General features: G+C 37.7%; 1 protein-coding gene across 1 annotated transcript in view; it reads right to left on the minus strand.

The window, feature by feature from the left end:
- Mmp16 (matrix metallopeptidase 16) overlaps window positions 1-13,720 on the minus strand; it is a 184,758-nt gene extending 171,038 nt beyond the window's left edge. The window contains exon 1 of the mRNA XM_075966915.1: window positions 12,978-13,720. Coding sequence (XP_075823030.1) covers window positions 12,978-13,109 — 132 coding nt within the window. The 5' untranslated portion in view covers window positions 13,110-13,720. The remainder of the gene's footprint in view (window positions 1-12,977) is intronic.
- Window positions 13,721-14,447: the final 727 nt, after the last annotated feature.

Here is a 14,447-nt window from a genome sequence, read left to right on the forward strand (position 1 = left end):
TTTTAGTATTTCAAGGTGTTCTTTATGATTTTTGGCAGCAAACCTTTCTTCCTTTTTGGATTCCCCACTGTGTAAGCTAGCTCCATTTCTGTGTCTAATATATTTTTTCTCTTGACAATTTGTTTACCCAAACTGTTGGGTTTACCTTGGGGATGGTCATCTCTGTGGCATGTGCTAATTTGGGGGTTCTTGGATTTATGAATTTGCATAATTCCTATAAAGTCGTTGGGAAAATGTCGTCTTTTTCTTTTCTTTTTTTGCTTGTTTCTCCCTTTAAAACACTTAAAATACATGTATATTATGATATTGCATATTCTGTTCATCTTAAAATTGTCTGTTCTTGGTGATTCATATGCATATTCATTCTGTTATTGTGACCTAGTTTTTATTCAGTAATACCTAATGTGCTTCTAACCTTAATTTTATTTTTGTTTTATTTTCAATCTACCTATTATAATTTTGATCTTTAGAAGTTCACCTTATAATTCTTAAAAACTATCTTCCACATGTCAGTTTTTTAGGCATAGATAATACGGTTGTAGTTGCTTAGTACTCATATTTCTAATTTTAACACCTATGTCATCTTTGAGATTGGCTTACAAACACTGAAATCTCTTTATGCAGAATTGCTCTTTTGCGTTTCTTTCCACACTTAAGAATTATGTGCACTACAGAGGAACTATTCGCGTTTGTAACTTGTAACATGCCTTCCCTGTTCACTATTCGCTCTCCACCTTGTATTTAGAGACAAAGTCTCTACCTAGAAACTGCTTATTCCAGTAAACAGGCTGACCAGTAAGCCCCCATAATGCTCTTGTTTCCACTTTCCTAACTCTGGATTTCAGGTCTATGTTGCCACAATCACTTTTTTAAATTGATTTTATTGAGCTATATATTTTTCTCTGCTCCCCTTCCTGCCTCTTCCCTCCGCTTATCTGCCATGGTGCCCATGCTCCCAATTTACTCAGGAGATACTTCCCATGTAGATTAGATCGATATATGTCTCTCTTAGGGTTTTCATTCTTCTCTAGGTTCTCAGGGATTTTATTTTTGGCCAGATTTCTTTACTTTATATTTAAAAAACACCTTTGAGTGGGTACATATAATTGTCCTTCTAGGTCTGAGTTACCTCACTCAAGTTGATGCAAATTTCAAGATGTCATTATTTTTCTCTGCTGGGTTGTACTCTGTTGTGTAAATATACCACATTTTCCTTATCCATTAAAAAAATGGAGTACTTACCTAAACAGAGATCTCTCAACAGAATAGTCTAAAATGGCTGAAAGATACTTAAGGAAATGCTCAACATCTTTAGTCATTAGAGAAATGTAAATAAAAACAACTCTGAGAGTCCATCTTATCCCTGTAAAAATGGCCAAGATCAAAAACAGATATGACAACTTAAGCTGGAGAGGTTGTGGGGTAAAGGGAACACTCATGCATTGCTGGTGGGAGTGCAAGCTGGTACAGCCCCTTTGGATATCTGTATGGCAATTTCTCAGAAAATTAGGGGAAAAAGCCTTCCTCAAGACCCAGCAATACCACTTTGGGGTAAATATCCAAAGGATGCTCAATCGTACTACAAGGACATGTGCTCCACTATGTTCATAGCAGCATTGTTTGTCATAGCCAGAATCTGGAAACAACCTAAATGCCACAATCACTTTTTAAGTGAGTGCTAGTCTCAGGATCTCATGCTTATGTGGCCAACAATTAACTGAATGATCAATCTCTGTATCCCCATGCTTGGAAAGTTTTTAATGGATGGCAAACATTATGAGTTTTACCATTTGGGATATTTTATCCCAATAAACACTAAAGAGCTCCATTGTTAAATCACTTAGAATGATCTGTTACTTCAGACCTTTAAGAATCATTAAACTGACACACACAGTGCTGCATTCAATGCTGGTTATTTCCTACTTATTGTGGCAGGATAATTTGGGGTACTCTACAGATAACCTGTGAAAATGAGGATTTCCTGTCTGACTGGGGTAAGGGATCATGCACTATTGGCATTGCTTCGTAAGCACCAGTTATTACTTCCTCCAATCTACTTGACTGCTTCCTCCCTCCCTGGGTAGAGACTTCATAGGGAGATACAGCAAGTGCAAGGAGAGAAACCTCCTGAGATCATTCATGTTCTCACTCTTTGTAGTTATCGCTTCTCTGGTATACTGACCTGTGAGCTCTAAGGCACCTTGGTCTCCCCAAACTTAGCTTCCTTTGTGTCATAGAGGACTGGGTTGGCTGTATCAAGGTTTTTCCTTTGGTCACATTGCTGAAAACCACTATAGACAGAGTTCACCTAATTTGGTCCCAGCTCCCAGAGATGTCACATTCTCTGCTAAGCATTAAGTTATGTAGAAACACAGTTTCGTTTATTTTGTACATTTTGTGAGGTATTTTGTAGTAGAATGGATAAATCAGAAAAAAATTGCTATTTTATCTTTGTCCAATAGCCATCCTTAACTCTTTAATCTTACAACAAGCATCGTTATTATCTTTCCTATTCTGTATGTGAGTAACTGGGGAACTAGTTAATAACTCAACTCACTCGAGTTTACAGTGTGTAGTCAAAACATCTAAAACTCTCACACACGTGATACACTGCTCCAAAAGGGAGGCAAGAAAGACATGGAATAAATATTTAACACTGAGGATTTCACAAAGCCAGCTAGAGTTTTACCCTTGTAAGCTGGTTTAGACACAGATCTTCCTTAAAAGAATAATGAAAAATGATATGATTCATGGAAGCTATTTTGTTATCTATTGGTCAGTCACCAACATAGATGCTGTAAAAAAAAATATAGTAGTGACAGAATATTAGGCCTGTTGACAAAATTTGAATTGAATATTTACTCTATCATTTTTGAGGCTTCTTCTTCTTCTTCTTCTTCTTCTTCTTCTTCTTCTTCTTCTTCTTCTTCTTCTTCTTCTTCTTCTTCTCCCCCCCTCTCCGTTACTTTGTATTACAAATAAATACTTTGATATAGTAAATCTCTCAGAAATTACCAAAACTCATATACTATGACCGGCTATAGCCACACTGAAATCCACAGTCTCAGACACACACACTCTCCTAAAGGGTCATAAAATTGACCTTTGATGAGTGTTTTCTTTCATGTTTTCTACAATGGTCAATTCATTCCATCCTAAAATATGATGAAATTTTCATGACCTTCGAGTATCATATTTAACAGTAAGCTATATAGCTACAAACCATTGAGGAATAAGATTTCAATTTATCTACTATGAAATGTAACTTCAGATTACATCTTAGAGAAGTTACAAATGTCTAATGATTAAGAACGATAAAAGACATTTAACATTAAAACTTTATTGATCTGTAAATAATCACTGTTGAATCAAGCAATCAAATCGAGGACCTTCTAATCAATTTTATTCCAGGTAAGATTCTTAGAATAGTCCCTCAAATTCATTATGCATATTAAATATCTACCTTTATATTGGAGTACAAAAAGTACTAAATGGAAGTGTACCCAACATTCCTTATAGGGAACCTGGAGATTATTTTTTCTGAACTGACTTAGGAACCCAGACATAGCCTCCCTGATTTCATTCTAGTCTTCTCACCCAAATATTTCCTTTCAATGTGTCTCTGTCAAGATCCTTACTCTCTCTCTGTGACTAACTCCTCACTGCATAGGGGAGAGAGCTGTGCTTATGCACAAGACTAGAGTGATGATGAAATATTTAAATGCTTAGGGTTTCAGCATTCAATCTTGTTACTTAACATTGTTTTTATAGTTAAATTTAAACATCTAAAGAAATCTGAAGACTTCCCATTTTGCTAATTATCTAGATGTCTTTCTAGTTCAATTAGAATGGCAAGAGATGTCTGTTTCTGCACTTCTAGTCCTGAGAGTGACTTCAGGAAGTAAAACTCCCCCAACTCTCACTCTCAGGGATGCCCGACTGCTAACCTTGCTTCTTTCTGTGCTGTCATTAAGGACGTGTGCTATTGATGAACAATGAATATCACATACCTATTACAAGCAAACTCTCCTCTAGTAATCCTAAATTGCCCACAGAGTGAACAGCTATCCTTAGTCTTATAAAGAAGCAAAGCAGTCAGTGATATAAAAAAGGTTGTTGCAGTATTAATAATATTCAATCTACAAAAAGGTTTTACCGGCAACTGGCAATGTTCTTAACTATTTAAGTATGTTCTCAATGATATACAAGCAGTTGGTCATTCATTATTTTCTGTGGCCTACTTGCAACTCTCTCATTTAACTGAGGGTGATTAAGGGGAGAGGTAGACATTTGGCTTCTCATAACATTTCCCAACCTGTAATACAGATTCTGAAAATTCCTGAAAAAAAAAAGAATTAGTTTTCTCAATACACTAAGTAGAGAAACCAATAGGCCCATGAGAAGAACCAGGAAGCAAATGTTTAGAGAAGGAATGAATGAACAAAATATAGATACCGAATCAAAGACAAATATCAATCGTTACAAATCATTAACACAGAACAGTGATTTAATCCTGACAAGTTCCCACAGAAAAACTCTTCCAGTGATATCCACTGAGCTTGATTATATCAGTCATGTGCTAAGGCTTGTGCCTGTCTTTCCCTCATGTCACATTAAGGACACGCAATCTGAAGACATGAAATGCCATTCATTATGGTATCCAGTTTTCCCTCAAAGAGAAAGGTTTATTCTGCCTTCTCTTGGGTGTAGCTGAAACAAATACTAGAAAATCTATCCCATTAAATAATTTATATACTTTCAATAATCTCTCCTGAGAATGAATATATATATAATATATATATTATATATATATATATATATATATACACACACTTACTCGACTAAAACACATTTTTAAAACTTGAATGACATTTGTGAGTAGGTTATGTTTTAATTAAATTTCAGTACTCCCTAATGTGTTAGTGAATGTCTTCCTATTCATAACCTTCTTACCTATAATAATCTTTCATATAAGGTATCTAACAATTTTTAAAGTAAAAGACTTCTGAAGTTTCTATTTAAATAAATTGGTTTCATAGTCTTGTGATTAACTTCTTAAATATCTTAAAAACAATAGGCATAAACTATATCTCAAAACTTGTTTTTATTGGAAAATAGTTATTTACTATGATCCTAATAAATATTAAGAGAATAATAAAAGTAGATATTAAATGACTAAAAAATCTTTCTGTACTTTTAAAATTGGATTTTTGCTATGAACAATATAATAGGCATCATCTAATTAAATTTATCCTGCCTCTACTCTAAGACCATGAGTCATTTCGGTCTTAAGAAACTGAAGACAAATAGATTTTGAACTTTTCCACAACAAAAAAGAATAATACATAAAGTTGTGCTACATCACAACATATTTATCATAGTGCTAAGCTCAGCACACATTTTTCCCCAAAGAAATGTTAATTTCCTTCTGAGTTCAAGAAATATGTAAATCTTGGTTTCAAGTGACTGCCATTCAAGCCAGGTGAAAATCATAAATCATAAGCTATGTGTTCACTGGCTTCTTCAAAAACCTGATTATCTATGAGTCATTTTGCGTCATCTGATTCCACCTAATTTCTTTGATTTTAAACCAAGTTCTAAGCTATGTGAATCCTTAGTAGACAGCTCAATTGTGCCCTCTAGCCTCTTTTAATATAGTGCACCCAGAGGTCACATTTAATCGAAATCGCTATGTGGCTCACCAAGCTGTGCAAAAATGCACATACAAAAAAGCAGTGAGTCAGCAGAGTTGGTGGAGAAATACCACGACAGAGCAGTCACTCAGAGCACTAAATGACAGGAAGCATCAATCAAGGATGGTTTCGTGAATGACCTCAAAGATCTACAAATAACTTTCCTTAGCTAAAACAAGACAAGAGGCGTTTTGTTTCTTAGATATTACTTACATAACTACTTGGCATTTATGATTTTTACCTGAAATTTCTTCTTGATTATATTATCTAAATACTTCATGAAACCAATGCAACCTATTTCTCACAGTCAAAATAAAATAGGTGGTGAGAAAGATAAACTAGCACTCAGAAGATGTTTTAAAATGATCTTCCTCAGTAAGTAAAATGAAAGTAAATTATGCTTAAGCAGACAGGTGATAGTAAGAGAAACAGATAGACAGACCAACCAATAATATTTGAGATGATACATAATAGATGATAGATAGGTAGATAGACAGACAGGTGATAGGTGATAGATAGATCAACTTTGAGAAGCATCCTCAAAAAGGCTTAGACAACCTATTTTATCTTTTTGTAAAATAACATTGTCATGTTTCTCATACTTAATTTTTAAACTTTTTTATCTTGGCAAAAGTCTTATTTAAACTTATTTTAAACTGGCATCATCTGATCTAGGGAGAGAGAGTTAATTCACTGAAAATGAGGTACCCTTTGTTGCTAGAGACAGTAATGGAGTTTGATGTAAGTTGAAACCATGCATAGCCCACCCAAGTCACAGATTTTAGAGAAAAAAAAAGTGAAACATCTATTTTTGTAAACTAATTTGTTCCCAAATTTAGTAGTAAGTATGGTCAGGACAATTGTCTATATTCTGTCAATTATGTTTTAAATAAACACTGATTGGCCAGTAGCCAGGCAGGAAGTATAGGTGGGACAACCAGACAGGAAGTAGAGGCAGGTCAAGAACAGGAGAATTCAGGGAAGAGGGAAGCTCCCTCCGCAGTCCTGTCCAGACACAGAAGAAGCAAGATGTGACAATGACGCTGAAAAAGGTACTGAGCCATGTGGCTAACATGTAAGAATAATGGGTTAATATACATTATGAGAGTTAATAAGAAGCCTGAGCTATTGGGCCAATTAGTTTATAACTAATGTAGACCTCTGTGTGATTTCTTTGGGACTTAAGGACTATGGGAACCTGGAAGGACAGATACCCAGACAATTAAGTAGATATGTCCCACCCTGACATTTCATGATTATATATACCACGTGTTCTGAAGCACAAACTAAGTACTGTAAATTTGGAAATGACTTTTCTGTCAGTTTGGGTTGCTTTGATTTTTATTTTGTTTATCTGTTTTTGTATTCTCTCTTTGCTTTGGGAAATTCCCTAAAAGAGCAACATAAGAGAGGGATTTATTTGGGTTCACAGCTGGAGAGCACAATTTCCCTGCAGAAGAGAAGTCATGGCGGCAGGATCTTGTGACAACTGGTACTCAGAGCTTCCATTGCCCTTTCGATGTAGTCCATATATAGGTAATCATGGTAATCTAGAAAAATCCCTCACTGACATACCCAGAGGTTTGCCTCCAAGGTGATTTTAGAGCTGACCAAATCCGCAAAGGCAACAAATCACTATCCCATCAATATGCACAGTTTAGTTTAATACACACTCCTAGGAGGTGCCAGTGAAGGAATTACAAGCCCATGATCAAGGTAATGAGTGACAATACAAGAGCCAATGCCACCATTCTGTGACATCTACACCATGCTCCAGTATACCCCTTCAGGAATCATGTTGTCATTCTCATGTCTACATAAAAAATGATTTTATTAGCTCCCTCTGTCTTTGTAGAAAAGCTCCCTTTTCCTGTTCATTTTTGTAACTTAATATTCAAAATTTGAATACAACTGGTTTATGAATTGACTCTTAGTCCTATGTTTAGAGGGGAAGCCCTTCGTCCTCAATTGACCAAAGGTGCACAGGCCCTTTGAATTATAAATAACTATTTTTCATGATCTTACTTCTACTAGGAACAGATTTCAGCAAACTCTGCCTTGTAATAGAAGGTGTAAGCTGAACTTGACATTCTATGATAGTAACAGATGACAAGACAAAATGTGAGAATCACATTCTTGAGCTAAACTGTCTAAGAAAAAACCACAGGAATAAAATGTACTGATGTTAGTGTGATTGATTTTCAGTACATTATATTACAAAAACAGAAAAGATATTTAAATGAAACCTTTCAGACTGGCTGACATGTTATAACCTGATAGACTATTATATAATTTGTTGCCATCATGTCAAAGTCCTCTGTATCAATGCTGATTTAAAACTAGTAATAATGATAAAGAGTATTGTGTTTAACCATGCAAGAAAATGGTTCCAATAATGTACATGAATATATGCATAGGATATACAGTATTCATTCAATCATCAAAACAAGTTATAAAGGAAATAGTATCCTCATCTCTCAGATATGTGAGCTACAACTTCCAGAGACTGATGAGTACTCCAGCAGACACAATGAGATAGAAGCTAGGAAATCTAGTCTCAGGATGTGTGTTCTTCATAAGTACATTACTCCACAAAAGGCAATGTAATAGACATAATTACATCCACAGATACTGAAATAAACTGTAGGGGAAACTAATGAGAAAAGGAACTTTTACAATTAAAATTCACAGGCAATGGGGTCAGAAAATTCCCAAAGGAACATGAGGAAATTAGTCTTTCTCTTCCAACATTTAATAAATCCAACACATAGAGTCTAATATTTCGTGGATAATCATTTTGGCCTGAAAATATTCTGAGCCATTTAGAAATCTTCAGAACATGTACATTGTGAGTAGCTGCAGAGGGTCTCGAAATGAAATAAATTCACATGTAATAGGGCTAATCAAAATTTAGAAAAATTACTAGTAATCTGAACAAGTTCATTAAGATTTTCTACTTAGTAACTGCATATCCTGAATGAGAAATAGTAGAAACTTCAATACATCACTTTTAACGTGACTTTAAAGGAATAAAACAGCTGTTGAATCTAACTTGATCTTTATTTTCTGGAAGGGTCTGAAAAAGAAAATCCAGCTGGACGGGGACCTGTAAGTCTCAGTGCACTTTGCTAGGTGGTGTCAGGACAAGTATATCTCCTGTGTCTGTATACCTTCCAAAAGGATTGCTAAAGGACTCTAGATTTGGGCAAAATCTATCTAGGCAACTTCCAGAGAGAATGTCAGTGGCATAGTGAAACACAGCAAGAAGCAGGGGAGCCCTAGACTGCTAACTCCTGGTCCTCTGGTTATAGATTTTGGCCCTCTGAAGCATGTGGAGTGTCTCGTTCAGCCTACAATCCCACAGCAGATACACACATTTATGAATTAGTCACAGGGACGCTGTTACAGGTCAGTCATCAGCTGCTCCGACACAGACGTATAGAATGCTGAGGGTAGAGGTTAGCTGAAGACAAGTTTTTACGAGTAAACGAAATTATGAGTCTTGAACATTCAAGCAAATAGAAACCAAGAAATAAGAATGAAGCATCTCAACATACAGAATTTTAAATCTATAAAACAGAAGTACCTTTATCTTTTAAAGCATTTCATAATCAATTATTGGCGATTTCCAATGCAGTGCACAGTTACCCAAATCAAAGCTTTACTATTTAGATAGATCAGACAAGCCTGAGAACTCTGATCAGATAACAACCAGTTATATAAACAAACTAGAAGAAAATTTAAGAAATAGTTACACTCACAATGCATAACACTTTTAATAAATGATCCATAAGGATCATATGGATCATAGGATCTTATTTCTTTGATTTAAGGAAATCAAACTTTGCCTTAACAAGATCATTTTTCCCCCAAAATGATAACCATCATCTTCCACATTGCTGTGTGCACCATTCAATCTTACAAGGTTTTACCATAAACCTGCCTCTCAATGTTTTCCCTCTTAACAAACATGTATCATTGTTTAAAAATCAAACTAAAAATGCTCATATATATGTCATGCTATAAAAGTTGATAAGTTATTGCCATCAAGAACTATAATTTATTTCATTTTTTAGAACAAAAAATGTGTGTACCCCAAAAATAAGCCCTAGAATCATGAAAATCTCAAGTTCCTAGTAATGACATTAAGGATGAAATGATTTCAAAACTGTAGGAATTAAATCACAATTTCTTGTTAATAATTTACCTCAGGTGTAGAGTGTCATCCAATGACAGCAGTCTTTGATTTTCAGTAAATATTAGTCATGCTACTGTTTGTAAGTTGGTGACTTGGACTATGACCACTTCAAGGCTACAGAGAGACCTTGGCAGATAAATGTTCACTTACAACTTAAGGAGGGGTTTAGAAATGCAGGGGATCTATCCATAGTACTATCTTAGATAGTATCTGTTTCTTGATTTAATAGATACTTTATTTGCTTATTCAAAAACTCAAAAATATCCATTTCTCACCAACTTTTATAAGAATATCTAAAAATTTCTAGCATCCATTCTGAAAGTGGAACACTCTAAATGTTTATTTTTTTTAAAAAAAAATCAAACAGGAAAGAGTTAACATGAATACTTCTATCCAACCCCTCCTTCGGGGAAAAATACAGGCTTTTTAACTTTAAGTCATGACAAAACTATGGGACAATCACAAATTAAGTTCTGCAATGTATAAGTCACTTCAGTCTTAGCATAAAGCATAAAAACCATCTCTCCACAGCTCTGGTCCCACTTAATAACTTAGTGTGTTTACCAGGAAAAAAATCAGGATACAAATCAGAATCCTATGAGTCTCAAGCATGATGAACGCTATTATTGCTTTTCTCTTTTTTTTTAAAGAAAAGATTGTCTTTGAATCAATGAAATAAAGCAATCTCAGTGTGTATGTTTTGCAACCAAGACTATAGAACACAATTTCTTTTTTCCTGGAAATGAAATAATGGACTATTCTTCCCTTTCCTATTAGAAAAAACAATATCTAGAAGAAATAGCTAGTAAACTTTCAACAGTCGTAATCACTAGTCAAAAAATGCCCTATTATCTTGTATAACATTTTGATTTTAATAACAGCTATTTATATTATATGTTTACTATCAGCTATAGTAATATATATATATACATACATACATTCATACATATGTACACACACATATGCTTAGAAATTCAACTGAAGCCATACTAAATAGCTTACAAAGCTACTTGGAAATAATACAAACTGTGAAACACAATCTCCTATAAATCATTAGAAAATTCCCTTTGTGGTAAGTAAGCTTGCTAAGGTCTCAGAGGGCACACGACTCTTTAGTGCCAACTAAATCTTTGCATTGTGCAATAAACATGGCTGGAATAACTTAAATATTCCCCCTCCAACGGGAGAGTGGCTCTGTGAACTGCCCTTCACATAAATCTTGAGAGACAGAAGGAGATATTTGAAATTCAATATGAAATCATTTTTACAGAAGTATCTCAATCTCTTTCAGGTAACAATATCTGGTTGAATAGACAAAGCTTCCAATAAAAGGAAATACATTCTAATCTATATTTAGTCTGCTCAAACAAACCTAACAATCATCAAAACACTGATGTCATTCAATCTTGTAAATGTAAGTTAGAGTTTCCCAAAGCAGGTAGCTATCCACCCAGGCTCAAATTCCCACAGGAAACAAGATACCAGCCAGCACTTACTCTAACTGCCTTCCCTCTTACCCCATCCTCACAATCTCCTTTACCACCACGTAGGAACATTCCTTTCTGTATATAACATTATAAACAACAAATTCCATTTTCATTCCTTCAGCTTTTGAATCAATCACTCCTTTATTTCAATCAAATTATCCCTTGGTTTAAATGTTAATACAAAACTCATAGTAGCATGCAGTTCCAAAAGTTCAAATTTGCTATCAAGAAAAGTCTGAATCTTTCTCTCCATTGCTGTTTTTAAGTAGAAAAATCAAGCGGTGGGCTTCAAAGGGTTAAATTATTTTGGTTTTTAAATTGCTCCTTTGAAACATATTCCTACTTAACATCTGCAAACTTCCTTAATTCCTGTGATGATGGCTCTTACTCTTTCAACTATACTGCTTCAGCTCCATTAAATGAAGGCCAAAGGACAGTCCATAGAAGACTCTGCCTGCACACATGGTACTTATTATGAACACTTTGCTTATAAATCGGTTGCATGAAACATGTTCAAGCCCTGTGCAACAGGTCCTGCTATTGTGTAAACACAAGCTCCTGACACAACAGGAAGCTTCAGGACAGTAACCTAAGTATCACACCAATCAGTGCAGCTTCAAGCCTAATTCTTTTGAGATATATGAAGCCATGATAGCTAATTAAGAGAAGTTTGTTCTACCCAGACCTTCCCACACTCTCAACCTTATGTGTAATGCTAATGGAAGGAACTGTGTCAGAGCTCAGGTGTGCACGCCGTTCATTGATTTACTGCACATGACTGGCTTTAGTGCTCAGTTGATGACAGGAAGTGCACTTTAGCAAAGGTCTGACAACTCCTTATCCTTAAGTTCCCTATTGTTTCTACTGTCTGTTCCCAAAATTACCACAGTCTAACAAATGTCAATCTAAGACATCTAGGCTTTGTCATGTCAGTGTGAAGTCAAATTAAAAACACACCTCCCGAACTATTAGATGGGGCCACGTTTATTTTCAGTCCCCTGGGAAGGGAGAGAGAAGGCACTTAAGGCAATGGTTTTCATGTGCTCTCTACAGTTAGATCTAGTTACAAGTGTATTAAGTTATGTCTAATAGAAAGACACTGTCTGCCCGAGTGTTTTATCACAAAGTGGTGTTATTAAGCATATCAAGTATTCCCATGTTCTCCTTGAAATCTTTGATTTTTATCCTCCCTTTGTTAGGCACAGACCACAAGAAGAAATATTGCAGGAACAATACCCAGGCGGCACATGATGCCAGCCATCAAGGCTGCTTCCCTAGCTCTGGATCCAGCAAAAACTCAAGCTTTCTTATAAAACTACACGCTTGCTCTAGATAGAGCTTTGCCTCTTCCCTGGCTAAGCAGTACCAGCTTGCTACAATGAGTCTCTGAGCGTGCAGCATCGTGCTTTGTGCAGCTGGGGATAACGGATTGTCGGTCTCCAGGCATCCATCACCTACAACACTGGCAAACTCAACATGGGTTTCGGTGGCTGGCTGCAAAGGAAACAATGTGCTCCGAGCTACAAGGACCCGCGAGTGAAGGAAAGGTTCCAGTGAGCAGTCAGGCGAGGGGAGAGGAAGAAAGCACTGTAGTCTTACCTCCACATTGAAATACTGCTCCGTTCCGCAGACCGTAGCCCATAAAATCCAAAGCAAGGTTTGCAAGAAAAACACCCCTGAACGATGCACGAAATCCAACCTTCTTCCAGTGCTGAAGGCGAGTAAGATCATAGTGAACTGTGCCTCCACGGATGGACGAGCTCCCCTGCGTTTTTCTCCCTCTTTCCCAATGTCCACTCCCTCGTTTCCTTTCAAAAAAAAGTCCTCGGGTGGGTAGGGAGCTTGCAGGTTCACCCACCCTTCCAGAAGAGGAGATCAGTGCGGGGACTCGGCAGCCGGGGAGGAGCTGAGGAAAGGCAGGGTCAGTGGTGGCGAGCGTTCACCATCCTCTCCCTGCTGTCGCCCGGAACGTGGCGCCCAAGTTCAGCCGCGGTTCCCGACTCCCAGCGCCGCCGAGTCGCAGCCGCCGCCTCCAGCCCTTGCGTCCTCCGCCTCCTCCACCTCCTACGCCGCCGGTGCCCCCAGTTTCTGCGGGAAGGGCCTCCGCCGCTCCCAGCTCACTCTGCTTCTCCTTCCCTCCTCTCCGCTCCCCCTCCAGAATGTTCACCCGTAATCTACATAACTCCTCCTTCTCGGGGTCTGCGAGGCTCTCGGGGGCCCCGCGCGTGCACACTCTTCAACCACACGCGCGCGCACGCTCCGTCCTATGCACACACACACACACACACACACACACACACACACACACACACACACACACACACACACACACACGAGTATACAAGGCCCGAAACACACGCAGGCGCGCTTCTTAAAGGAGACGGTTCGTAAAGGCTGCCTCTTGGCTACCGTGTGGAGCCCCGGCTTAGGTACCTGGCCTTTTGCAGGGCTCTAGTTGGTGATGAACTCTTTTTCCTCATTGCCTGCCCTCATCCAAAAGGTCGAGTCACACCTAGGATTCCCCCGGAGGAATCTATTCCTGCATCTCCCCTATACCCGCCCCCCTGCCCTCCCATCTGAAAACAAGTGCTCCCCTCCCCAACCAGTGCTTGGGTGGGGCTTGGGCTGTGGACCCTGTAAGAAGCTGAGGAGCAGCCCAGGCCTGATCTTGAAGAGTATTTGGCATCTTAGTTAGAGGTATTCAAAAAGAACCCTGGTGCTGGAAATCAGAACAACACTCAGGTTCCTGTGAGTTGCTTGATGGTGTAGACCAGGAACCCGGGCTGACCAAGTTTGTAAGATGGAGATGGCAAACCTGCCATTAAAACTTTGTTAGGGTCCCCTAATCCCGTGGTCTGCTATCTCCCAGGATCCTTTTATTCTGCCTAATAGAATGGGAAATCAGCACAGGATTTCAGTTAGGAGACCAGTCAAATACAGAATCGGCATGAAAGTGCCCCCTTCAAATGGGTGGTGAACGCACTGTAAACGCTGGGACTCCAAAGACAGGATCATTAACACATCTGAGAAAAGAGGTGAGGGCAGTAGGGAGGAGGCAGCTGCGGAGCA

Source organism: Microtus pennsylvanicus, chromosome 3 (genome assembly GCF_037038515.1).
Source record: "Microtus pennsylvanicus isolate mMicPen1 chromosome 3, mMicPen1.hap1, whole genome shotgun sequence".
NCBI lineage: Eukaryota > Metazoa > Chordata > Mammalia > Rodentia > Cricetidae > Microtus > Microtus pennsylvanicus.